Source organism: Rhopilema esculentum, chromosome 9 (assembly GCF_057945365.1).
Source record: "Rhopilema esculentum isolate cy_ngs chromosome 9, ASM5794536v1, whole genome shotgun sequence".
Taxonomy (NCBI): Eukaryota; Metazoa; Cnidaria; class Scyphozoa; order Rhizostomeae; family Rhizostomatidae; genus Rhopilema; species Rhopilema esculentum.
Window position 1 is genome coordinate 8,863,296 of NC_142823.1, and position 27,574 is coordinate 8,890,869.

At 36.4% G+C, this 27,574-nt stretch overlaps 3 protein-coding genes across 3 annotated transcripts; 1 reads left to right on the forward strand and 2 right to left on the reverse strand.

The window, feature by feature from the left end:
* Nucleotides 1–1,535: 1,535 nt before the first annotated feature.
* Nucleotides 1,536–6,382, reverse strand: LOC135688855 (cathepsin B). Its single transcript, XM_065205890.2, has 7 exons — nucleotides 6,074–6,382; nucleotides 5,778–5,896; nucleotides 4,506–4,818; nucleotides 3,394–3,546; nucleotides 2,863–2,950; nucleotides 2,282–2,322; nucleotides 1,536–1,848 (listed from the first exon to the last, which is right to left on the reverse strand). The coding sequence occupies exons 1-7, from the start codon at nucleotides 6,303–6,305 to the stop codon at nucleotides 1,775–1,777; spliced, it is 1,020 nt and encodes a 339-aa protein (XP_065061962.1). The 5' UTR covers nucleotides 6,306–6,382; the 3' UTR covers nucleotides 1,536–1,774.
* Nucleotides 6,383–7,711: 1,329 nt separating this feature from the next.
* LOC135688853 (sister chromatid cohesion protein DCC1) lies at nucleotides 7,712–18,383 on the reverse strand. The gene is made up of 12 exons (XM_089109941.1): nucleotides 18,228–18,383; nucleotides 17,759–17,889; nucleotides 17,086–17,120; nucleotides 16,470–16,598; nucleotides 15,263–15,353; nucleotides 14,541–14,679; nucleotides 13,010–13,062; nucleotides 12,601–12,683; nucleotides 12,389–12,466; nucleotides 11,808–11,893; nucleotides 10,416–10,478; nucleotides 7,712–9,263 (listed from the first exon to the last, which is right to left on the reverse strand). Exons 1-12 carry the CDS (start codon nucleotides 18,380–18,382, stop codon nucleotides 9,152–9,154), a joined length of 1,155 nt encoding a protein of 384 aa, XP_088966067.1. The 5' UTR covers nucleotide 18,383; the 3' UTR covers nucleotides 7,712–9,151.
* A 2,133-nt stretch (nucleotides 18,384–20,516) lies between these two features.
* LOC135688854 (uridylate-specific endoribonuclease B) lies at nucleotides 20,517–27,520 on the forward strand. Its single transcript, XM_065205889.2, has 5 exons — nucleotides 20,517–20,672; nucleotides 23,083–23,285; nucleotides 25,288–25,522; nucleotides 26,637–26,784; nucleotides 27,090–27,520. Exons 1-5 carry the CDS (start codon nucleotides 20,545–20,547, stop codon nucleotides 27,318–27,320), a joined length of 945 nt encoding a protein of 314 aa, XP_065061961.2. The 5' UTR covers nucleotides 20,517–20,544; the 3' UTR covers nucleotides 27,321–27,520.
* Nucleotides 27,521–27,574: the final 54 nt, after the last annotated feature.

Consider the following 27,574-nt stretch of genomic DNA (forward strand, 5'->3'; position numbering starts at 1 on the left):
TTCTTGGTTAAGCTTCTGATAGATGTAGTTAACGCCTCTGGAAATGATCTTTTTACTGCAATGAAAGATTGTCTGGAGATACTAAAAGTGAAGCTGGAAGACTGTGTTGGTGTTGGCTCTGCAAGTGGAGGTGCTTCAAAGATGTTTGGAGAGCAAGACTGCGTTTGGTTAAGTATTGGACAGGGGGCACCAAATTGTGTTCGAATGAAATGCATTTGTCACTCTTCAACACTGTGTATTAAACATGCCTTCGACATGTTGCCATCACATCTTGATTCCTTGCTGAAGCACATACCAAATTTGTTTTCAAAGAGCATCATCAGAACAGATGCTTATATAGAAGGTCTTTGATATTATCAATGCTGGCTCAGACAGTTCAACTTTGCCATGCCAATTTCAAAGTCCTCCCAGACACATTGGTTGGACAGAGGCAAAATAATTTACAGCATTGTAATCAGTGGCGTACCCAAGGGGGGAATAGGGGGGTCCGGACCCCCCCCACTTTTCTAAAATATGATCCTCGAGATATGTCCAAAAACGATGTAAAACGCATTGGGGGGAGGGGGTGCAGTATACTGAATGCTTGTGTCGATAACAATTGTAAAATACTTTGCTATTTACCGTAGCTAACATGAATCAAATAATTGGGGGAAATTTTGCAAAAAAGGCGATTTGAAGGGCATGGTCCCAAAAAAATTTCTGGGGGCTAGGCCCCAGAACCCCCCACTGCTGCAGCTCTGGGTACGCCACTGATTGTAATTACCTGGGATGAGTTGAAGACATATTTTGCAATGGTTGAGCAAGAAGGTGAAGCCAGCGTACCCTATACAGCACGTCTTGTATCTAACCCTAACAGATATTTTGCTTTCATGTAGCTGGTTGTTGCAGAGTTGAAAAAGTAAATGCTTATTTTCAAGCAAAAAATACCGATGCCAATCTGCTAATGAAGGATCTTGATAACTTCCATAACAGTGTCAGGAATAGAGTCTACAATGCAAACGGAATTGCCTTAGGACAAAATGTGAATTTTTGTGAAAAATTCGTCTTCGAAGCTGCCAAAATAAAGCAGAATTCAGAAAATAATGCTTGTGTGATTGCCGGAGTCAAAGAGGTATAGGAGAGTTCACAGAGACGTCAATTATGTATTAGAATGTCTGTCGAGAGCAGTTAACGAGAGCAGCTTTGATAACGAAACATACCAATTGAAGAAAGTACAATTTTTTTCTTTTTGCGTGTTTTGCTCAAAAAGGTTGCCACTGGTGTCACATTTCCAATTCTCCAGTTTAATCAGTTAGCCTGTGTTCTCGTTGAATGTTCAGGTTTCAATTGTTTGCATACTTTGGAAATTGGGAGTTCTTTACTCAGGTTAAAATTTAATCTGGTTTGTGGAAAATGCATTTTTTCTTCGTTGATTCTTTAAAGACATCCCTTATTTAAAGTTAATTTCCATGAAAATTTCTCACCATGAAATCCTTGCACCAGGGCAACAAGAACTTTTCAAAGATACGCAGAATTCAGGACAATAAGACAAACTATTTGTGAGGTCTACAATTTCTGTAGAATAAGAATTGTTCTGTAGCAAAGTATTTCTTGAAACATGGAAAATTCACAATATCCCTTTATACAAATCATTATCAACACTGTAGCAAAAACCTTATATTGACATTTTTTATTTTGAAGCTTATAAAGAAAGAAAATAATCTAAATTTTGTCTGTTAGCTCTGATTGCAAATATTTATGTCCACTGCTATGCTGCCATGGCCCTGTGGTTTTATCATTTGATATGTCCTCCAACCACTCCAGATTCAATTCCACAATGGTCTTCTCCACGTAGAATTTTGAAAAAACCTAAAATAAAAATGACTTTGATAAGAAACAGAAAAAATAAACAACCTTGTAATCAATTGTGAAAATAGATGGGTATTCCTCTTCAAAAATAGTGCATTTTTGGTAAGATTGTCGATTGTCAATTGAGATTGTCGTCTTAAAACTGTCAAGTTAGCAAATAGTCCACTGTTAATCTGCTAAAAGAGGTGCCGCAATTGTTTCTATTAAGAAATAAATATTTGGCAAAGAGATAAAATGCAATAAGTCCAAAGAATTATCCAATGTCTAACCTTTCATTACGAGTCTAATACCATATGCATTATCTTAATTCTTTTCCTTTGAGACTTGCTTTAAAAATGTATATAGCTGCCAAAATTTTAACTGGTTAACCAAATTTTATTTGATTCCACATAAATTAGCAAAGACATTGAAAACGTAATTTGGAACAACGTACCTTTATCTCCCCAATCTTCGTTCCATGAGTTTGCAACCAACCTGCAAGAGAGGGTTTTCAATTAATTTTCTGCAATAACATGTCAATCAAATGAAGACATAAATTTAACCAGGGATGCTGCAGAATTTAATCTCTCTGGGGGTTCTTATATTATTTTAATTGTTCTGTTCACATTTGGATGTTAAGGCCCACTCTGTCAATGCTTTTTTGTCCTGATTTCAATGCCTTTGGGAAGAATTGAGAAGTAGGAGTTCTGTAGTTAGGGTTTTTGAATGGAAGTATGTCCCTTGACTCAGATGTGTGTATTTTAATGATTAAGGTAGAGCTAATCATGTATATTTTGGATGTTTTCCCGTGTTTTTCTCTTCTTGCATTGTTTTCTACCATTTGGAATAAGAATAGTGTGTTTCTTTGAATTCTTCAATATTGTCTTAATGCAAATAGGAAAAAGGATCATTTGGCAAAAAAGTTACAATAATAGCAAGGAATCACCCTGCCTTCATAAACAAAAAGGCCTCCTATGAACAAATCAGGTTATATTTCAGACCTTCCTATATAAATAGTATATCATGATGACATACCAGTATGGAGTGCTGTTTTCCACTCCCCAACCAAGAATCTTAATAGCATGACCACCAAGAGCAGATCCAGATGTGTGTTGGTAAACTCCTGAAAATCACAAGCTTCTTTTAGAAAAAAGAAGGTATTCTTGGTTTTAACAAAAATCAAATATATATATTTATTTAAAATATCACACCAGGGACTAAGAACATCTGAATGGCAAAGGGGGCAGGCTTCAGTAAAGGGTATTTGAAAAAATATTCATAGCTTCGACTACTTCTTTCGTAACTGTCATTTCATTTAAATGTTCTATAGGCATTTGTAAATTGGCTAAATGTTGTCATTGAGAAATTTTTCATAAGCATTGAGAAATTTTGTCATGAATAAGGCACTACAGTCAGGATTTCATAATGAATCTTTTAAATAATACCAAAAGGCTAATGTCATTGACTGGACACTTCTATGAAAGGGCACTTTGGTACCCCTTTTCCCCCTCCTATAAAGAGGCGGGGGACAGCAGTTAGGTTTTTTTTACATAAACTTAAACTTGCCTGATTTGTAGGATGGGAAATCAGCATAGACGGTGAATGCTGCCTCAACTGGTCCATAGGTCATGATCTCAGTCTGAATAGCTTCTACTGAGCTGTGGACAGCATATGCAGACACTCCATGGTGCTTGTCATCAGCATATGAAGCATTGTATCCTTGAAAAATAATCAAAGCAAATTTATTGGAAAGGTCAAACAGCAGATTGATCTAGAAGTGATTTGACAAGAGAGACTAGAGATAATATCTAATAAGGAAGACTTTCAAATGAACAAAGGCAGTCTTGCTGAGTTACTAACTTAAGAGACACGATGGAGTTTTGGGATGTACTTCATTGAAATATTTAGTTGTGACATAGATATAGATGTGACATTAAAACAATTATCAAAATTGCCTTCAAGTAAAGCAGGGTATCCTTAAGAATATACACTGGTACAACTCAATTGCTAGGTGCTGCCTCCTCCTGCAAGTTTGCTTAAATGTCTGCATGTGGTTGGAACTTATATGCCCACTCATCTCAAATTCAAACAGTTTCAAGACTTAAGATTCTATGAAATTAAATTTCCAGTTATTAAGTAGGAGGAAGGGGATTGCCACCCTGGCCCCCTAGCATCAAGGGCCTTGAATCAGACTCATCATCAGTTGAAAACGTATCCAGGAAAAGCCACTCTACACTTAACTAAATTCATTGAGGCCGTAGCCTAGCATCCTCTCTTTTCAGGGAATGTAAATGACTGTTTGCAGGTCATAGCCACAGGGCTACCTCAAATTTCATCCTTAGTTCTCTGGAAGCCAATAAACACTGATGGCAGGCGTCATTGTAAACTATCATTTTCTGATACTGTCAGTCCTGACTCAGGACTTCAAACCAGTGACCTTAAGGCAGCTACGAAGGAATTTGAAATCCAGAAAAGGGTTGAAGCTATCACTTTGACTGTGGTCGAAACATGATGTAGCTTATGATGAATCAGACTAAAAAATAGTAACACAACATACAATGTTTTTTATTTGGATGTATATTTAATGTTGCTCTTCCAAATTCTAGATACTAAAAAACAATGTTTATGATATTAATGCCTAGCAACTATAATAAATACAACTCAAATATAACCATCACCTGCTTCACACTTCTTGGTGCAATGTGGGGTGGGCAGAATTCCTTGGCATTTTGGATATTTTCCAGTATCAACATGGTGCTCACAGTGTGGAATTGAGTATGGTCTACATCCCTCTTTTGTTCCATACTGTCCACCCGTGACAAGACCATGGTTTTCAAAATACTGCCATGCTGCCTCAGGGAATCCACCATTGCAACCCATACCGCAAGTCCAGCAACAAGAAAGCAAATCTTCTGCAGAAATGTGAAACTTGTTGCTGCCTCCAGATGCAATACAAATACGATCTGACATTGCTTCTACTGCACCGAATGCCTTTTAGCAAATAAGAACAGATGAAACATTTAATGTAAACTCAACTAGGGTATGACAACAGCATCTTAGAATTGGGTAATCTTTTGCATGACCATGATGTCACAAGATGTCACAAGCATATATTTACTTTCTTTTAAAAATTTCAAAATCATGAAAAGTTATAAAGGTTTGGAACTGATCAAAATTTATCAAAATTGGCTTGTGGCAGCAATTTTGAATTCTTTTTGGATTTCTAAAGGAGAACTACAAACTTAAAAAACTTGAGGGTCTTTTGTTCTGATATTGTCCCTTTCATGCACAGGGATTCCGGATCTAAGTTATAGAATTAACCAACCCTTAACCATACACTCCCGTTTTAATTTGTGTCCCCTGTTCATTCTCTAAACACTTCAACGACCCTTTTTTCTATATGTATTCAAGTTGGAATGGGCAATATTATGCAACACTATGCAAGGAGTCATTTTGGGTATTCTAAAAGAAAAACTTTGAAGTTTCTCTCCAAATAACAGATATAGTAAAGAAAGTTGGTATTATGATTGAGCTGCAACAACCTCGTTTACACAAAGAGATTAACAGTAATGAAGATGAGGATGATGAAAGTGGAACCAAGGATGATAGGACAGGAAATGATCCAGCAGTAATTGCTCTGATTACCTTAATATGTGGCTAGGAAATCTTCTGCATGCAAAAATAATCACATCCTGAAAATATCACATCCTAACAACATCCTGACTGACACGTCTGGGGGTTTTGCCAGGTAAAACAGCAGTGTCAAGAGTTGACTGTAGTTAATGCCCATTATCGAAAGAGGAACCATCAAAACTTTTTGCAATGTTTATGTAGTTAAAATAATAAGTATCAAAATATCTCTATTACAATAGGATCTCTTTTTTTTCGTATGAAACGAAAACCCGCCGTTTTTCATATCCTGAAAAGTATGTTTCACAAGAAATAATTACCCAACAGCTTCCACAAGAGCCCTGGTCTCTAACTTCCTTGATTGAAGGACAGTTAGGCCAATTTGTCCTGGAGTCAAAACTTGTCGGGATGCTAACACCTTCCAACGATGGCTTCTTCACTGTAAGGAAAAATAATAAAATTATCTGAACATTCCACAACTGTTTTGTTAGAAAAGCAGTTTAATCGATCTAGATGTGCAATGTTGACTAGCGTTTATAGGCGGAAGGACTTTTAAAATGTCATCATTTAGCTACCGAAAAGATTTAAAAAGGCCTGCAATGAAAATTTCTCTTACCCTTGAGTCTTGGTCCATTAGGGTCTTCAATAACTCCCATTAATCCTTTAAGATATTGTACAGAGATCCCCTCGAAATTGTGTCCAGCCTTCCAAGTGGAGTGTGGCAATGTGTTTACAAAATCGATTATTTCTTGCGAGAGGGGCTGGAACTCTGTTGGAATGTATCCCTTCTTTATCAACGCGCCATTTGCAAAAAATGCAAAGGCCAAGAGAAATACGAATTTTTCCATCTTTGCTCTCGTAGAAGATCAACCAAACTTCCTACTTTACCCAAGGTTTTATCAGAGCAAATGAAAACAATTGTGGTCACTGAGTGTATTCTGTGGTATATCACATGAAGCATTGTCATGTGATAGGCAGTCACATGTCATGTGACCAACATCGATGTTGATTATGACAAGTTTGAGAAGAATCAGATACCCACCCACGGGTAGTCACAAGTTTATCATATATTGTGAAAATAAAATTATAGAACAATGAACGATGCTATCCGATATCCGACATAGAACGATGATGTTATTTTTTGTTTGGACTGATATTTCCCTTAGCTTGGAAGAGTATTCAAAATTTTTGCAAACCTACTCATGTTTAAAGATTGTGGCCTTTCTTTTCGTTTCATTTTGCATCGGGAAAACAGATTCAGAGATCATATGATCATATACTTCAGTCAATTTTACCTTGCGCAAGCGCAGTTTGAACAAAGTTTTTGCGTCACAAATTTTCGGGAACTCTTAATTTTGTACAACTAAATCTTCGTACAAATCTTTGTCCAAAATTTGTCACGTATTCTAAAAATATCCCTGTGTCTTTATGTAAATTTCTTATGTTTACGGAATGCAAGATAAATTTGTTTGGCAAGGAGCTGGTTAAGTTGACATCTTTTTGACTCGTCAGCTGAATAAATTCGTTTTGCAAATTCAATTCTTTACGTTTGAATTTTTCGTTGACAAAATATCTTCTCTGCAAAAAATGATGCAGAAATACAATTAACTACTCCCAAAACAAAGGTGACGGGAGATGCAAATTCCGTTACGATATATGTTCGTTCCCTAAACCTTTCCTCGACAAATTTCAAAACACCATAAAATGAAGCAATTATTGCTTTCAAAACCTATATTAATGGTGCTCCTTTTATAAACGGAAACATTTTATCTGATAAACACTCAAAATGCATCTTTTTTTTAAAAAAATCAATCTTGATTTAAAAAAATGGTTTGAAACAATCACATTGGATGTAATATTTTTATGACTAGCCCAGTTTCACCTTGATTGGCATTCTGTAAATAACCATTCTGTAAATAACCAAAGCAACACAACACGAGTAAAATGCAAAAGTAGCATGCAGTGCCTGCGCCATCGATTCCAAAAAGAGAGGCCAGAGATGTAAGTAAGTACTTCATTTACCCAGTCTAGCCCCATGGTGGCAAAATTTTTCAAGGTCGTTCTACCTGGGGATTTTTTCAATGCATCAATGCATATATCTTAATCTATGGGTTTATCTGTAAAAAAATGGGGTCCTTTGGGGGGAGGGGGCGCTAGTCTTGGCTAGTCACTTAAAAACGATTAAAAAACATTGAAATTTTTCACAGGCCGGTACTACAGTTTAAAAGACTATCGCTATGGAACAAACATTGACCAATTCTGCGTTGGCAGTCCTTTCAAATAGCACAGAATACAAAAAATTAGCAAAATAAACTAAAACAGAGTTTCAACAAAGCAGAAAAAACACATAATAGTTAGTATCGAATTGCAATTCTGTAAAGTATGGTAGTCAAGAAAACTTCATCTTTCTTCGTCCGTTGGGTCATCAAGCTCGTCAAAAGATTCTAATGATAACAGGGCCTCCGACGAAGGGGGGGGGGGCCACATTTTTGCAAAACAATAGAGTTTTTTTCAAAATCTTTTGTTATGGGTGTTAAATTTTCCCTTGGCCCCCCACTTTTCAACCTTTGTCGGAGCCCATGGATAATTAAGTCACGTTTGAGCTTTTTACAAATGAATAACTGCCTACAAGCCTCAGGGTAACTGCCATTGATGAATTATCATTGTATACACACACGGTATCTTATCTTGCGTGAATCACGTGTACCTCATTCAAAGTTCAGTTTTGCAACATCTGCCGAGGCCAGATCTCGACTGGATCAGTTAAGAATAAAACTATCAATACAGCATGTCGTTAGGAATGCACTCCATTTAACAGAATCCAAGCAACATGGCGGTCGCGCTATCACTGACCAAGAGGGTTGGTACTGTAAACATAAGGTACCAGCGTGCCACGCCAAAACTCTGCCTTATTCTCTCTGTTTTTCCTAGACAGGTTTCACTGCTAACGAGTACTGTCCGGAGGAAAGATGAATGCTCTAGCCTGGACACAGCTTACAGCCCAGATCAAACGAAAATCGTCAAGGTTACGGTGGACACGGGAAGACTGGGCCCGGGCTGGGCTAGATAATCAATGTAAGTCAGGGTGTTGTATGTCGCTTTAATAGAGAATACAATTTACTACATTGATACAAGTTTCTCGAGCATAACTCTTCTTCAGGCCAATAACTTCCTGATAACTACTGGGCTACTAAGGTCCAAGTTATAGATGAGGGCGACCCTTTGAAAGAATGGTAGCCTTACCTAAGTCCTGAAGGCTTCACAGTTTAAAAACAATTCGCTATGGCCTTTTTGCTTGAAGCTTTCAGGTTTGGATGAGACGTTAACAATTGAATATATATAAGAGTAATACAAAGAATTTCAAGGGCATCGAAATTCCCTGGTCTTTCCTCTGTGAATAAGATTTGCAAAGGAAAATTTGTAATCTGCCACAATCCTTCTTTGCTTTCTACGGCTAGCTGCTGGATTTCGGGAAACAGCATTTTAATAAAATAATCAATATGGAAGGCATTTTGGCATTTAAACTTGCAGGTAGAAAGAAAAGTCAAATATTGCCTGTGAACATTGTAGAACCGAATAGACGGCGAAAATGCAGCATGTTTCTAGGACATTTTTCCAATCAGGGTCCTTGACTATTAAGACTTGCGGCAAGTAACCTTGGATGTGTCGTCATCACCAGACCGAACAGTATATGCTACGATATGGGTCTCTTTGAGTTGTAAATCTTGCTACCGAGCGAGTCCGTCGAGCAGCGGGTGAACTTGAGTAGAAGGGCGTTCATAGATTGGGTTGGTGTGCACAAATCGCTAGAAGTAAGAAGCCAAGCGGTTTAGAATTCGCAATATGGATGAGCGAGAGTACCTGGTTGACGATTTGCTGTAAAGTTTCATTCGAAAGGTTGAAGGTTTAGAGGGTGTGAGGGTGTGAGGGGAGATGAAGGGGCTGAGGGAGTAAGAGAAGGAGACAGAGTTTTAGAGGTGGGTGAGCGAGTATCATGCAGAGGCAGATCCAGAGCAAGTTTGAAGGAGGGGCAGTTGGTAGTTGGGGCGCTGAAAAATTTTCAAAAATTGGTTACGAGAGTACGCTGTATACAACAATTTCAGATACCTTTTCAGAATAAACAACATAACTTTGAGGTAATCCTTGAAGCAAATTAACCTATCGTTCCAATAACCTTTTTCATTTGATTCTCATTCTTCAAAAGTGGCGCACAATTTCCAAAAAAGGGGCGCCAGACTTGCTTCAACTCGTCGAGGGAGGGGCAACTGCCCCTAGTTGCCTCCCGCTTTAATCCGCCACTGCGAGTATGAGAAAAAAGTGACTTTGAGTTGATGAAGAGTTCAAAGGTATGAAATTATCGGGGAGTAGTAGGAAGTTCGAGGGGGTAAAGGGATATGGGGTAAGGGGAGTCAAGGTATTTAATATAGAGTGAGTCTGGTACCCAGGGTAGAGTCAAGGGGGCAATGGGGATTGAGGGGTGAAGTATATAAAGGCGCTGGGAAACAAACTAAATGATGACTGAAAAATACTAGAGGCACTAAGTTAATTTCAAATAGAATTCGGCTTCAAAAATGCTTGATTCAAATAAATTCAACTTTCTATGAAGATCATTGTAAACAAATTTTGCCCACGAAATCCCCTAGCACGACGATGTTCGGAAAGCTTTAGTAATAACTATTAGTTTTGCATTTTCGTCCACGTCCACGTCTACAACCGCAATTCGCGAGAATCTAAGGAATAAACATGTATCTTATCCTTGTATCCTAACATACTCATCTAAATTCCAGGTTCTCCTATTATTGTAAAGTGGTCATAAAGTTTGTGAGGAGCTTGAGCCACAAAACATCTTCTTGAATAACCGAGCTCAGATAATGATCTGAAAGTTGGAAAACGTGTATTGCAGGAATTGATTATGCAGGATGCATCGAGAGAAAAAAATTTGAAGAAGAAATCCATACCTTATGTACGGTTCGATATCCTCTCTTGTCCATTTCGATCGCACTTTGAACAATTTGTTGAATCTAACATAAAAACATTTTAAAATTATCAATCATAGAATTTAAATATGTCTCCTGATTAATTTGGGGATTTTACTTTTTTTCTATAGCAACCAGTAAAATTTAAGTTCAGACTGCCTGTTCTTAATTTTCTCAAATTTTCTAAGTCTGGATCGTTAATTACATAATTTTTCCATAAATTAATAGGGTTCAGCTTAAAGGAATATAGATAGAAACGAAAGTTTACTGCAGAACAACATTAGATGTTGAAAAAATATTTTATATTTTCAATAAAAATTTTTTGCAGATAAATGTTCTAAGTAATATCTAAGCCTTTTAAATAATAGTGTTCTTACTACCAACGCTTTAATAGGTCACAAAAATTGAACAACGTATTTGAACAGTTCAACAACTAACAATCTTTTGGTGGTACAAAACTTGAAAATGGCTTTGAAAAAAGCAAACATTTAGCAAACCAAAGCTTCTCGTCTGACACTCTTCAGAGTTGAAAACATAGATCGAAAACTCTACGCTAGGAAATATATATACCCAGTTCAACAACTATTTTATAGCACCTCGACATAATCTTTATTTGGTCTTTTTGACTAGCCTTACTGTATTGTTTTAACAAAAAAATTTGTTCTGATTAAATAGGTGTTTTAAGAAGCAATCTAGACGTTGCATCGTTCAATGATTAGCATTGTAATTAGCGGTGATTTTGGAGAATCTTTTAACACTCTTTTCATTAAACTCTAAAATAGTTAAATAATGAAATTTTCTTAAAATCTTATGAAACGGAGCACTCGAAATTTCTTAAAAATATTTTAATTAATTGGCATAGCAGAAAAAATATCAGAGCAGGAAATTGACTGTGGTAATAATTTTCTGTGCATTTCAAAATTGAATAAAAAATACCACGCCATTAAACACATTGATATACAATATACCAATTGCACTGGGAAATAACAAGATTATATTACAGTCGCTCTTATGTCAAGGAAGGACCATTGGCTGAGTTTGAAGAACATTTTGCTCAAAAGGACAGGATTTGAAGAAGACGAACTGTTACGCATTCGACTTTTTAACAGTTCAAGGTACGGTTTTCTCAAAAAAATTAATTAACTATTGATCGAAAGATTTAGATTTCTTGAAAATTATCGGCCAGAGCAAAAAGAATCTTAAAGAGAAAAAGATATGAAAAAGCAATAAAAAAGTGCCAGGAAAGCAGTTTTTCATAGAGAAGCTGCTCACATAAAGAAAGTGGTCATGTAGGAAAACTATGGGGCCAGTCTTTTCATGTTCTCATTGATCCACAGCTACTTTGAAATCGTTTTGATAAAGAATGAAGCATACCTTGCTAGGGGCTCGTCGGGTAAATCAGAGACTGGAAAATACCAAATGACAGGAGGCTGTGAAGTCATATCTTCCAGTGCAAGGCCCTTGAAAATACGAAAAGATTTGTTTGTTATTTTGCAGAATTGAAGGAATACAAAAGTGACCCAGGGCTGAGTTCACTCTCATATTAAAAGTTTCTTCTGAAGGGCAATAGCAGAGGTTCCTTACATAGAAATTACTAGCATTTTGGGACAGATACATTGATACTTTAAGCAGTTTCAAATTAAAAAAGGAATTTTTTTGGTCGATTGGCAAATAATTTCGCTAACAAAATCAATGTTGAAAACATATGTCCTTTGAAACATGTAGGCCTGTAATGGTGAAGGTGAGATTCGCTTTGTACGAATAATTTTCTCATCAGAAACGTCAAATACCGGACATGGAAATTGCTTATTTTCTATTTTACACTAGAAGACTTTCAATTTGAAGAACAGAGAATGACTGAAGGTATCAAGAATGGTTTCCCTAAAAGTCATCTTTGGAATAACTTTGGCTGGGTTCTCGTGGTGATTTATAACAAAGATTACTAAGAAAGGCACCTTGAGCTGCTCCTTGTTGGTTTGCATGCCGTCTGGGACACTTTGCTGCCATGCCTCGAAAAACTCATGGTGATTAAACTGCAACGCAAGTGGTAGAACAGCCACGATTAATTTCACATTTGTTTATAAAAATCCAGGAGAAAATATGCAAAGAAATCTTGGAAGAAAGTAATAACATATTTTAGGATGAAAACGATAATAAAAAAACTCACTCTTTCAGCGCCTCTTAGAATGCATTCTGCAAAGAACTGGCAAACTTTATCTTCGACCAAACGATAATACACTTGTGGGTTATCTGCGTGAGTAGGGAAACTGAATCAGTTAAAGGCAGTCTGTCCCATATTGTGCTCAACTTTATTTTCACAGGAGTGAAATTCACGCACCGTTGAGCTTGATCGATGATTAAACGATTTAAACCAATCAGAAACAACTTTGATTTCAGAGCTTTTGAATCAAATTGCTGTGTTCCCGTTGTAGTGAAGCTGTGGCTAGAAAGATTTGGTTCCCTGCTTGGTTTCTACTACAGATATATCAACAGGGAAAAGAAATTCTTCCATAATCATTATTCAATTCCAGTAAACTGAAATATAATTTATAGTAAACAAAAATAAAATTATTCACCTCTATATTCAATTTTTTCACCATAAAGATCAAGGCAGTGTTTGAGAATCTCACTGAAACGAAACAAAACACTTGAAAGAATACAATCAAATCCAATGAAACAATAACTAACAAATGAATTAACGAAACAATAAACTTTTCAAGACATTATGACGGCCTTGCTCCTGAAATTTCGTCTCCATAATGGTTTACCTTATATGGTAATCTTTTGCTGTACAAGGGTTTTCAAGGTTTATTTTCAGGTTTAGGTTAACTTGCGTTAATTTGGTTATCAACAAAAATTGAATGCGGTTCATTAAAATTCTGTGAAGCTTTACCATAAAGGCTTATGCGAAAAACAAGTGAAACTTGAGGAATCGCGGCTTTATGATCATGATTTTCATGATTTTTAAGACTCCTCCTCCAGATTTTTGATACTTTCATTTTTTTAACTTCCAGCTGAAAAAATATGAGCTTATAGAAGAATAAACAAGTAGGATAGCAGAAATAGAATCCACGACTTTTCTGAGAAATACAAAACGAAGGAATATGCAACGATGGAGTGCCAGTACCATAGGAAGTGAAAAATTAGTGGGGGAGGGGACACCATTGACTGAAAACAGTAGGAACAAATGGATTGTTCATTAGAAACAAAGAAAATTTGCACTTTCTCAGGCCGAGTGCTTTGACGAGTGGTAAGGAAGAATGTTGAAAATAAGAAAGACTGAAAACTGACGGAAACGTCCATTTTTAAAATTCAGCTGTCGACTGAAGGTAAGAAGATAGATAAAGCAACTTTTCTGCATCATTTTGCTACTACCGACTACCAAAAAATGATTTTTACCGAATCGAAGCAAAATTTACCGAATAAGACAAAGATATTAGGGGGAGGGGGTTTCGCACTTCCCACACCCCGGGTAAATCCGTCCCTGAAGAAGAGAATAACTTCCTTTAGGGAAGAGAGAAATCTAGAAGATCAAGAAAGAGAAGCAATGCACAATAAAACGAGAAGGGAAGAGGGCAAATCGACTTTTAGGAGAAGGGAGAAACGAATCCCAAGACAACGATAAGAGAACACCGGATACAAGAGAACTCTCAAGAATGAGCTAATACAAATTTGGCCTAGAGGTGAATAGTGAATATGGCCTGCAGATAGGGCATACTCTCTAATTTGCTGCTAAAAAATGGAATGTATAAAAATGCAGCAAATAAGAAACACCGCAATGCGACGAGAATGAACAACAACAAATACACGTAAATCAGCGAAAGCTAATATTTCGCCCGGCATACGGGGCTTCATTAAATGTTTTTTTGCTCTGATAAAGTCCCGTATGCCGGGGCGAAATATTAGCCTTCACTGATTTACGTGTATTTGTTGTTGTTCATTCTCGTCGTATTGCGGTGTTCCTTATTTGCTACATTTTCATCGATTTTTCGCGGCAAGAACTCCTTGGAGTCCGTCGAGCAGCCTGCTATCGTGACCTTTTCTTTATTCACACATGAACTATATACTCGGTTTTATCAAATGTACAAACAAGAATCGCAAAGTTACCGCGGATAGAGCTCTTCTAGAATATCACATGTTCTTACGAGAGGAATCTCTTCAAACTCCCAACCTTCTTCATCAAGTAGCTTTAAAATCTGTGAAAATGCTTTTTCTTTGTACGACACATCTAGCAGTCGCCAATAGCCTGTGTTGAATAAATATTATATAATTATGATGATAATTCTGATGTTTCAATGGAAATGAAATATCTGGTGAAGTGTTACAGAGGCATGATAATGTATTGCAAAACTATAATGTAAATCGCCCAGTATCATTATCTTTATATTTATCCAGTATAATTTTCATTATCTCCAATTATTTTTCGAATAAAACCTTTCGCTAACGTTCTAAAATAGTGTTCCAAACTTCCCAATATTACAAGCACAATTCAGAGTTTAAGTACTGATTCATTACAGTAATTTTTTCTTGACACTTTCAATTTTAGCGACGTGGCTCTTATTTCCTTTTAAACACATCATCGACTTTATGTTATCTGCAATGCTCCAACTGATGTCCCTATCTGGTCTATGTTCCAATAGTTCCATCTGTTCCAGACAATGCTATTTCACTATCTCAGGTCTCCTTCCTATTCTGCCTCTGTTCATTTTCCTCTGCTGGTTTCTCACATGGTCGTATGACATGTACCCTTTATTGATCTTAAGGCAACACTTTTAAAAACAAAGCACACTTCACAATATCTACAATTAATAATTTCGTGTTAAAAATACCATTAAATGGAAAGGCGCCAATGTCTGCCAATCCTTGGTGGATCTCTTCTTCACTTGCTTGGATACAGGTAAGCAGATCGTGGAGGTTGAGCTTAAAAAGTTATTTAAATCTTAAGAAAAAAGTTAATACATGATTTGACAATTTCAGAAAATATGGAAAAAGTACTTCTGCTCGGATTTCTAATTTCGTTACCAGCATCCCTTGCGTTATCAAGGACTGTGTCCATTTCTTACATTTGTAAAACTGAACAAGAAAGAGGCTGATCACCTTTGAGGCTGATCACACAAGAAAGAGGCTGATCCATGCTTTGATTACAGACTGTCACCAAGAATAACTTCAGACAAATTTTTACAACTTAAAGCAGTGGGTGGGCATTGTGTTTGCTCGAACTTTGTATTTTGACTTGGGTTATGGGGCTAAGGGTTTAGGTAGAGAACCTAAGTCATGAATTCACAGAAAGTCCCTGATGCAGCTTGCATTTGCGGTAACAAGGATATAAAGGGAACAGGCGAACCGTATAAAATATACACAAAGGGATAAGGCTTCTAGCAGGAGGCACTTGTTCTTTGTCATGACCAGCTTTAGCCTCATCAGTGTTGCCACCCGGTACCCGATCGCTGCTGGCTGGACCAGAGTCAAGCCTTTAATTCGTCTCCAGGGCCCACGCTACTGGAGGGGGGGGCAGGGGCCACTTTTCGATAAATAAAAAATTCAAGTAAGTTCAAATAATTAATATAAATAGGCCTGTAGAATTCAACAAATACATTGAACCAAAGTCCACAAGTAAAACAGTGTAAGCAAAATGTTTCCCACAGTGGGGGCTATTGGGTACTGGTCTCGTTTACAACTCATCTTGGGAAAGCCTGCAAATCAAGGGCCAGACCTGGATTTGAAAATGCACCCTTAAACACCGCAGCAATGGCTTGAAATACGTTGCTTCTTAGTGCCCCAAAACTAACTTCGGATGCTTGATAGAAAAAAATACAAACAAATACCAAAAAATTGCTTTAACCAATTGGCAACTATCCCTCGAAAGCTTTAAACCAATTTTCTATCCACAAACTGTTGTTAATTTTGTGAGAAAACATCAGACAAAGACACTAAAACATTTTGCACTTAATACCGTAGTATAAAAGCTTCCAAGTTAAATTGGGAAGTAGATCCACGGTTCAATCGGTAAAACACAATGAAGACTCACAGTATTACCTTATTGTCAATTTTTGATTCTTCTTTTTCCAGGCCTTCGAATTTGGATTCTTCCAGAAGCTTTCTCAGCTTGCTTAATTTTGGTTTTATCCTCTTAAGTTCATAATACGACGAAATAGAGCTAACAACCTGAAAAAATGACGATTCAAGAGATAATTAAACAGTAGAATGTCGATGCCGAAGACTGGAAGCAAAAGAGCAAATTCCCAGCCCCTTTCTTGTGCTTTCCTGATACAAAACAACTATTAAAAATCAAGCCGATTTTAAAGCAGGATAATTTTCTTGTCGCATCTTTCCCAGCTATGGTTACTTCCATATGTTTTTGAATAAATTAGCTTTTAAAATTCCTTCAGTAAAACTGAAATTAGCGATTTACTGTCACTGCGCACGTGGTACACTGCTGGTACAACCAAACTATATCCTAGGCATCCTTTTCTACCTTTTCTACCCCCCCCCCTCTCTCTCTCTCTCTCTCTCTCTCTCTCTCTTTCCTTCTTATTCTCCTACCTGCTAAGCTGCTTCACGGCTTTATGCACTTTCTCACCTCTAACATACAGTCATGCATAAAATTTTAAAGCCAAAATGATTCCAATTTGTATCACATTCACAAACATACCTCTACATCTTTTAATTCTGGCTCATTTGAAAATTCTAGAAGAAATTTGGCTTCATTACAGCACGAAAAAGTAGCATCATAATTGAAAATGTCAGGAAACCAGCTAAGGCTAAGATGATGAATGGCTCCTGAGAAAAAGTTATCATGCCTGCTTAGACGACTGTATCTGATTATTGTAAGGGTACAGCAGTGGAGACATGATGACTGGGATGATTGGGGCTGTTTCTCAAAGGGAGAATAGGATATGGGCTGGCAAACATTAAGATCATGCTAGAGAGTGATAAGTTATTCAGCATGCTTTTCAGACAAGTTTGAAAAATTCAAAAACATGCTATTATAAAAAGCCAAAAAGGAAACATTACAAATGACAAAGAAACTTATTTATATGTACACATTTCATGGAATGGCTTTATGGTTACCATCATTTGAGAGTTTTCCAAAATTTCACGGTAAGGAAAAGAGTGTTTCTGTCAAATTTCTATAGCTGGACGGTGATAGTCAATATTACTGTTGATAGAAAATTAAAGAAAGTGATTTATTACATGCCATAGGACTGAAGGAAAAGGTTTTTAGAAACAAGAAAAACAAAAAATATTGATATTCCTTGGACATTTGACTATGATGTAAAACCTTAGCAGTCATCTGTTTGCCAAGCAACAAATGGATTGATTACCTGGAGATTTTGAGGTTATCATGGCGGGCAACAGAAGCAAGGCATTTGATGTATCTGCAGCTCTTACTTCATATGATGCATTCTTTGTACACAAAACTGCTTCTTCATTTGGATCTCCACGCAGAGTCACACTAGGATGATGATGATAACTACATTACAAATTGGCATGCATAGGCAATCAAGAATAAAACAAGAATTGTGCAAAAAAGTTACAGCAGGCTGTAAGATAATAATAACAAGAAATGATGTCATTGTTAGAAAAAGAACATAAAATATATTTTTTCATTCAAATCACTGACTGCAAGGATCAAAGAAAATTAGCTTGTTTTTGAATTCTTAAGAATCTGTTAAGTAGTAATGTATGATAATTCTGTATAAAAATAATTCACATTCAGTGAATAGTATTTGTAAAAGTTTTGAACAAATTCTACTTTCAACTTCAACTTCTAAAACAAAGAAAACCACCCACCATTCACCTTCTTTCACAACATCAACTAATTCTTTTGGAAGTTCAAATAGTTTGAACTCAGCTGCAGAGAGATCTGATGTGAATGTTAAAGACTGTACCATGCCCTTCCTCCTACTTAATCCGGCAATGTCAGCTATTTTATTGACCTTCCCCATCCTGCAACAAAACAACATTGCAAAATAAAATCAAATAATGATCTAAGTAAATCCTTTTTATATATATAATTATGTAATATATGGAGTTTTGCCCCGATATGTAGGACCATCAAGGAGTGTAAGCAAAAGGTCTGGCTTAGTGAATATCTGGGGTATGACAAAACATAGTATAACAAAACAAAACATAACATAACATAACACAGCAGAACATAACATAACAAAACATAACATAACACAACATAACATAACATGACATAACATAACATAACATAACATAACATAAAATAACATAACACAACACAACATAACATAACATAACATAACATAACATAACATAACATAAAATAACATAACATAACATAACAAAACATAACATAACATAACATAACATAACATAGCATAACATAACATAACATAGCATAACATAACAAAACACAACACAACACAACATAACACAACATAACATAACATAACATAACATAACATAACAGAACATAACATAACATAACATAACATAACATAACATAACATAACATAACATAACATAACATAACATAACATAACATAACATAACATAACATAACATAACATAACACAACATAACAAGGCAGTGTAACACATCATCACAAAGCAACATCCATCTGCATGCACTAAAACCACAGGCTATGGGTTTTTGGATACTCTGAAACCTTATCTATAAGATACTCCAAAGAAAGGTTAGAAATTCAACAACTTGGAGATCATTATTGCAGAAACTTGTTTTCTGAATGTACAGCTACTGTGAATCATCAAATAATGGGGGACCTTTGAATAAGCCACCTCTTCAAAAAACCCCCCACTCAAAGGTATTTTTGTCAAGTAAGCCAGAAACTCAAATTGCATTGTTCTCCACCAGATACCAAGAATAGACTTTATGTAATATCATTTCAGAACTATGAATATATCGATGTTGTCATTGGCTGATTTGTGTGGATGGATAGGGATGGCTGTCGTGCGGACTTTTTTTTCAGAGGGAGCAGAGGTTGTGTGGCAGTTGTTCTCGCTGGTCTTATGGCTTCATGCTGGGAAGTCTGCAGTGTCATCACTAAATTGGCAGGTTTAAACTCCTCCTTTAAGAGAGCTCTTCCTTTAAAGGCAGGTTTACATGATCATATTCAGGTAAAATTTCCACCATCGACTGTAACTTAGGGCCACTGTAACTTAGTAAATAATCTCTAACAAGCCAGAATAATAATGTTCTTCTATAATGCCGCTTCGATGAAAGCTTTTCTTAGGATCTTATTGTCTCTCATTGGTTCGTAAAATAAAATTGTGTTGAATGTTAATCTTTGTTTGTAGAATTGAATCATTTCATACCTAAAAATTACAATTATATGTTAGAAGCAGAAGGTCTTGAAATGCCCACATATATCGATTTGTCAAATTTTCAATGGAATTGGGTTGTCAGGGGATTGCCTTATCTAAATGAATATTGATGAGCAGCTAATTCAATCTATAAATTCAAGGTACTTTACTCTTTCTGAACTAGCATCTCTTAGTTCTAATACTCTACTTCTTGGCTATGCTTCTTGTACGAAGGACAGTGGTCAAACGAAAAATCTGTGATGGCCAATTGATAAAAAATTAAAAGGGGTTAATTCTTGCTGTTTTGTGCAACTTGAAGCAACTTGTTAAGTCGTTTACACGATCACATTCTATGATCACATAAAAGTGTGAGGTAAATATGATGGGCACTTTACCTGAATATGATCGTGTTAACCGGCCGTACGAAATTCCTGCATGCAAATTTCCTTGGTTTTTACAATTATCTGTACTTCGTTATCGTTTTATGTAACTTTTTCATCTTATGTAACCTGTATGTTGTTATTTACTTTAAAGATGTGTATGTAATGGAATGAAATGAACTGATAATAATAGTTGGTTTGCTTTAGGCCTAAATGGAAACGTACAAAGGGAAGTCCTAGCATGCAGTGTTTTGATTAAAAACTGATGAAAATACTTGCCTGGAATAGTCTTTACTGCTCATAGTATCACAATTTTCCATGTTTTTTCTGTATTCGCCATTCACTAGCAAGCCCTTGTCAACGTCCATTGATTTCCCGCGCGTTTTGAGTCTTTCTACTCAGTCCTCGTTGTTGTTGCTGCATGTTGTTGCTGTTGTAATGCTGAGGTGGCAGGAAGTCGAAAGAGAAAGGGGTGTGGTCGTGCTTCTCATCGTTACAGTTGCAGCACTTCTGGCTTACAGAAATTTCAAGGAATCCAAACAATTCAGTACAAATATGTCGAGAAAGTAAGGTCTTTGTATAATATTTTTCAATATTTCATAACGGGAAGATGTGCGTTTTTGCTCGTTTGTTTTCTTTTCTATATTTTTATTGTTCACACCCTTATTCTGTTTTCACTTGCCCTATGGGCCAGTCTGCAGAGTATGCCACTATTCGACGAGATCTCCGGTGTGCACGAGCAAAAAGCCTGGTGTGACGGTGTGCACCACCAAAAATGTCTGGTGTGCTGGTGTGCACCGACTATTTTTCCCTGTTGTGGTTAAAATTTGTGAATTTGCATTTCACCGTAAAAATGCGTGTGAAGTATACTGTTGAAGATAGCGCAAGTTTTTATTTGTATATTTGTCAAGTAAGATTCATGATATCTCAAATTGTTCATACACAACTGTGCTTGTTTTTATCAGCTGACATTTTCTATGGGACCACACCAAGCCACACCCATCCTATTTGCCACACCCAAAAATACGGGTGTGCAACAGGTTTTGCACAAATATATCTCCGGTGTGCACATGCCATACTCTGCAGCAGGGCCGTAAATCTGTCATGTGAATTGGGGGGGTCAGCAGAGCGAATGAATATAAAGTATGCAGTGGGTCATGGCACCACAAGGGTATGTGTTATGTTTTATGGAAACAGTTGAGGGGCAAATTACTTTAAAAACAAAAGTCAATATTTTTGGATTTCTCAAGACTTTCTGCTCTATAGAAGGTTTTTACAGATTTTCCTTAGTACATTGCCTTGTGTTGATAATTGGATGGATAACATTTTTCAGAGACGGATCCAAGAAATTGAACCTTGGGAGCTAAAAATCAAGTTTACTGTCGTAGGAGGACCCACCATGGTTGGGTCTGACGCGAAAGAAAATTTTTGAAATTTTACCTTCTAGAAAGGCTAAAAAAGCATCCCCCAGACTAAATATAATAAAATACTAGAATCGCTCAGAATATAAAGTTCGGCGTTTCTCAGAAGAACACAGATTATTGTTTATTGGGTGAAATTTTGGAGGGGAAGAGTCATGCTTAAACCTTAGTGACAGACTTTGGGGAAATATGGGACGCTGTTGTATTGATTGGTAGAAATTTACTTTCTGAACAGAAATGTGCGTCTTCCTTATTTTGACTGATTTCAGTAGGCCATGTTTACACATCAAAAATGAATACATTTTAATGATACAAAAAGTGATTTACTGAATAAAAGCAAATAAAAGACAAATAATAGAAATGTACGTAAATAAGTTAGTAAATAGGTAAAATAAAATGACAGATTGCTCTCTTTCTATTTTGTACTTTGTTTTCAAAAATAAAACGGTAAAAAACGGTAGAAAACGGTAAGTTTTTATCTTGTAAAAATTATAAAAACCCTGCTTTCAAAAATAACCTTATTGGCTGAGGTTTGTTGCAATAACACAGAAAAACATAGTTTGGTTCTAACCCGGCTACCAGGGATTTCTTTCTTTCAAGGAAAATGATTCTAATTTCTCCAATAAAATCGTTTTTCTCCAAATTTTTGAGGGGGTTTGGTTGAATTGTGAATGAGAAAAAATATAGTTAATGTTTAAGGAAAGCAAAAAGCTAGAAGACGCAAAATGCATGATTGAAGGCCTATCTATTCAAATAACCACTTAGATTCGAAGCCATTTGGGAGCCTCTGTTGGATCACCAACTTTCAAGGAGGCATTATGTTAATGGAGAAGCAGTCGACTGGTTGAAAGGTTAGAGAATATATCTGAAATGCAAGCTGCATACAGAACCTTATATTTGGTTAATTTTTTAACTGTTATTCCTCTTGTAGAAAAAGGCTATGTTTTAAATAAAGAGGATTTTTGCCATGCAGTCTGCTTAAGATAGAGTTTGACTCCGAAAGGCTTGCCAAGTGAATTTCTCTATAACAATACCTTAAATATCACCCACGTACTTTGAATTGCAAGAAGGGAGGTTTGAAGCGTGATGAACCTTGAAGGAAAAACTACTCTCAGGAGTTTGCAGATGTGGCTGATGAGCCAAGATTGATTCTTACCATGGGTGAAAACTTCATTCTATCACCTTCTAGAACAGAAGATAGCACCCGACTGGATGTAAAAGCAAGCAGTTTCTTTAGGGATGGTCTGACAGCTTTTTTCAATGTAAGAATAACAAATTTAAGAATAGCCGAGTAAGGTAAAATTTTGCCATATGGAACATTTAAACCTTTGGTCTTTGCCAGTAACTTTGTCATGGCAAAAGTGTGTCAAACCTGTTGTGATTGGAAAAAAACTTTCAGTTAGAAGAAACAAAAATTTGAGTTCTTTCAGGGGTTCACAAACAGTGTTTTGATAGAGGTTCATTGGTAATTCTTGACGTTGAATTCAAGAAAATAGCTTTTCTTGCACAAAATAACGCTCTCTTTAGAAGTTTTATGTTTCACTTTATTTTGTAGCAACCCTGCTGTAGAAGATCCAAAATTGATAGACCTGTGTGAAAAGCTGTGGGACTTGGACAAGAACAGGCTTGAACCAGACAAAGACTACAAACTAGACTTGCAAGGACGTGCAAAGTATTCTTATGATGGCCCAGACAGAGCAAAAGACCCTTTATTTGAGTTTGTGGATGAAAATGTTTTCAAAAGAGATACATACAAAGGTTTGAGACTTTATCTAATAGATAATTGAATGTTTTTCTCAGTACTTTTACAAAAGTGAAAAGATAGTAAAATACCACTTACAGGTTCTTATTGTTCCCATTGTATGTTGCCATACAGATATTTTACAAAATGAATAAAAACAGATTTTACTTGCAGTGCAAAAATTAATATTTCATTTTGGTGCTCATGTATTTGCCTCTGGGTAAAATTTTGAGAAGAAAAGTTGTCAATATTAGATAGATAGGGGGTGAGGAATTATAATTTCAAATAAGGAATCTCCTAGTATAGTAGTGTTTCTTGGGGAGGGGGTGTTTATTGCCACATTGATTTCTTAATTTAGCCAGTCCACCAAAATGAGAAATCTACCAAGTGGATTGCCGTAGTGTCACAGCACAACCCTGCCCAAACAAAGATTCTCTTGAGTATAATGGAGAAATGTGACATAGCTTTTAGTTGGCCCTTCTAGATTTAAATTATGATTTAAATTACGCCTCAGCATTCAATTCCCCTGTCTGCATTCCTTGTAGTGCTTGAGGTTTTTTGCTGCATCAGCATAACATTCATATATCTTTTAGTTAACACAAGACTTATTTGGAACTCATATGCGCATTAAAACCCTGGAATTAATTAATGTAATCATTCAGGCTTTTTTGCAGACCTATGAGGTTATGCATTTTAAGTGAGATAAACGCATTTCAGTCCATTCTGACGCTCACACACAGCAAAGCAGAATTCTCAGACATTTTGCAACAAACTATTTGGTTATTTTAATTATTCAATTTTGATTCGAATCCTTGCAAAATTCTTTTCCTAACAAGACATGAAAACATGATAACAGTGACTAGATAATTAGATCACTAGATAACAGCAAATCTGCGCAGGTTAAGTGAAGTTTCACTTATTGGCAAGCCTAAACGAATAGCAGGCTAGCTCTATTGCAACTATGACACATTGTAAATTGATTGGAAATGTACACAAGGATCATAAACTACCTTAAGTTAGAGTTTCACTATAGCGAAATGCATTCAGAGCTAAGCAGAGCAGAGTAACTTTTTCTCGAGAGTGATATTGGGGTAGCAATTACACTATGACGCTTTGCTTGCTCCTAAGCCTACATTCTTTCCTCTGTATTTCTGGTCCACAGGGCTGTGGGCTTTTGCAATCATTTTCGCAAGTACACCATTTCATGATTAGATGCTGTTATAAATTCTTTTTCAATAAAAACTGAATAAGATAGAGAAAAATAAAGCCCCCTTGATAACTTCATGCCCCCCACCACTTCTGCTGTCCTTGCTCAAAGAAGGCTTTCAGATGAACCAGAGCGCATGGCAAAAGAAAAGCTACACCCCTGTTTTTGACTGTGTGGTAGTCAGGATTCGTTCTGGACCAGTTAAGACCAGCACCTGGCATACCAAACATTTTCTCTACCTTTTCAAAAAACTCACTCATTTTCAAACTGAAACTTTGCAGTTCTGTTTTTGTGAAGAAATTTTCACAAAGGATGGCAGGCTGCCCTGTTTGTTAGTTTGCGATGGTGGCCTCCTCCCAGCTATGTAAACATAGTGACGAAAGCCCTTCAGGTCCAAAGCAACATATGTGAGCCAAAAAAGATTTATCTCTTTCAAATATAAAGGAAGAAGTTTAAATGAAGCCTTTGATGGAGTGGCCCGTCTATGATCTCTTAATTTTTGGTATCAAAATATGTCACTATTCTCAGATTGTAAACAAAGTATTTTAGATTTAAATGAATTTTCAATTCTGAGGAAGAATAGTCGAAAAAGTCAGACATCATGTCATGATAGTTTCATTAGCAACTAGTCCTATCAGCTGAGCAGACCTCCATTGGTCAGAAAGTATTTGCACTGCCTTATTACACCCTTGTCTTGGCCAGATCTTACACATAAATTTCTGAAAAATGGTAAATTTCATGTTACTAAGATTTTCTAGTAGATGAAGAATTTTTTATACAGATTTGTGATTTGCGTAATTTTATTGCTCCAGCCTTCATAGCCTTGTTGGACAACTATGAGAAAGAGACAGGTGTACCTGAGGTTGTGACAAAGCAAGAAGAAGCTGAGAATTGGACCTTTGTTAATCTGGTGATGAAAAGCAATGTTATGAAAGAAGCATACAAGTTTCTTAAGGAACAACGCAAAGCAGATGCTGACTTTGACAATTTTCGTAAGGAGTTCTACAACATGTGGTTTCGTTTGTATAGAAGGACAAGGGGAGAAAGGTTTGTAACATCACTAGTTTCTCACTTGTAAATTGTTATAGGCCTTTTTTGTAGAATTTATTACTTTTACAATAACAAACTGCAGAAGCTTTTAAAAACGAAATAATGAAACATGCTACAAAAACCACGACAGCTTTTGTTTTAAGAAGTTGTTTGTAAGAATATTGTTACCTTATTCTTAGCTGTCAGCCGACCCTCTGATGTGTGTAAATCTTTGTTTGGCTTAAGCCTAAAATGGAACATGTATCATTCATTTGTTGAAATATTAGTAAATTTTTTATGCTTGATGTGCTATTCTAAGCTGTGAGCAGTATTCCATCTCAGTAGAGCCTGATATTGTCGAGCCAGCAGAGTGTTCTACTCTGTGTGGTTTGAGATCATGCAGGCCCTGCAAAGATTTATTCGCCGTATTCTCTCTTGTATTCTCACTGATGGTTTATTGATTAAACCTCCTGATTTAATGCGGGATTATTGAAGAGGCGGAGAGGCAGGGTAAATTTAATGTGCTTTTGGAAAGTGGGCTGTTGAAAATAAAACACCTAAAATATTAACTGAACAAAAAAGAAACCGATCAATTGAACATGTACACATATTACTGTGTTTTAGTTTCTAGTTCTAATGCCGTTTTCTACTTTTTCTACGATAATTCCACCGTCAATATCAACATAAACATCTTCGTTTTCTCTCATCAAACCTGCATGCGGCATTATCAGAAAAGTGGGATTATTAGATAGGCGGGATTATTAGATAGGTGGGATTGTTAGAGAGGCGGGAATATTGGAGAGGGTGGGAATACGAGAGAGAATATTGTAGTTTATGGTTAGGCACTTAATTAAGTCACTTGATTGCCAGCGACAAGGAAATATTTCTAAATTATTTCCTTTCTATCTCCTAAAACGGACGTTCTAGTTAGATACATCTCAATCAATCAGAAATGGTTTGTTTGAAAAAACGTTCAGCGTTTTTCTAGATTGACCATTTTGAAACAAAGGGGACGAGTCATAGTTTAATAATGCTTTTGTGCTTTTGCTACGAGCATGGTTAGTTGTATCAATATCAATTATTCAGATAGTGAAAATAAAATTCTTCTCAATTTCTTGCCTTTCCTTCGCAGAACTCAAGACTCTTCAGGGTTTGAGCACGTTTTCGTAGGAGAGACCAGGGGTGATAAAGAGGTCATTGGACTTCATAACTGGATTCAGTTTTATTTGCAAGAGAAGAGAGGAAGCATTGACTACAAAGGGTTTATGTCAGGGGGAAAGGTAAGTTCCAATCATTCGAATCCAGATCTGGGTCCTTTTTAATATGATGTCATTAACCGCTATATCGAATTGGCCAAATTAAGAATCTTGTTTTCAACATGGCAGAAACTACAGTTCACATTTACAATTTGGTATGCATAAACTGTAGTCAGATGCCAACAAAATATCTTTTAAAGGCTGTAACCATGTCTTCTTCTCTAAATGTGATACAACTTTATGTCTATATGTTAATATACTTTTCTTTACTTTGAATCCAACAATCATCTTAAATTTTAATGACTCTAACCAACCTTGATCAATTTCAGAACCCCCACATGGTGACAGTGCAGTTTGCTTGGAAAGAGGAAGTCAAACCAAAAGGTTCTATTCTAATCGGTGTTTCGCCTGAGTTTGAAATCACTCTGTATACTGTTATTTTTCTGATGGGATATGAAGCTGCGAGCATAACCCTTGGTGGAGACGACGTTCTAGTCAAGTGCCACAAAACTGCAGGAAAGATTGGAACTTGCTACCCGATTGCACTCAGAAAAAAGTGAAGCAAAATATTTGATAGAATACTGGTGCAGTATCAGATTAATATCGCAGAAAACTTTGTGACAACTCTGTGAGAGCGTATTAGTTTTAATATAGTTAGACAACTAACAATTTAGGATTTTGTATTTGGTTTGTATTGAGGAAATATTATCAAGTATTTGCGTAAAAGTTAATCATTTTTGTATTTGAAAAAATGTTGACATGACTTTGTTTTGCTATATCCAATTCTTCCAAAGAGAAATGTGATGCCAGTAAA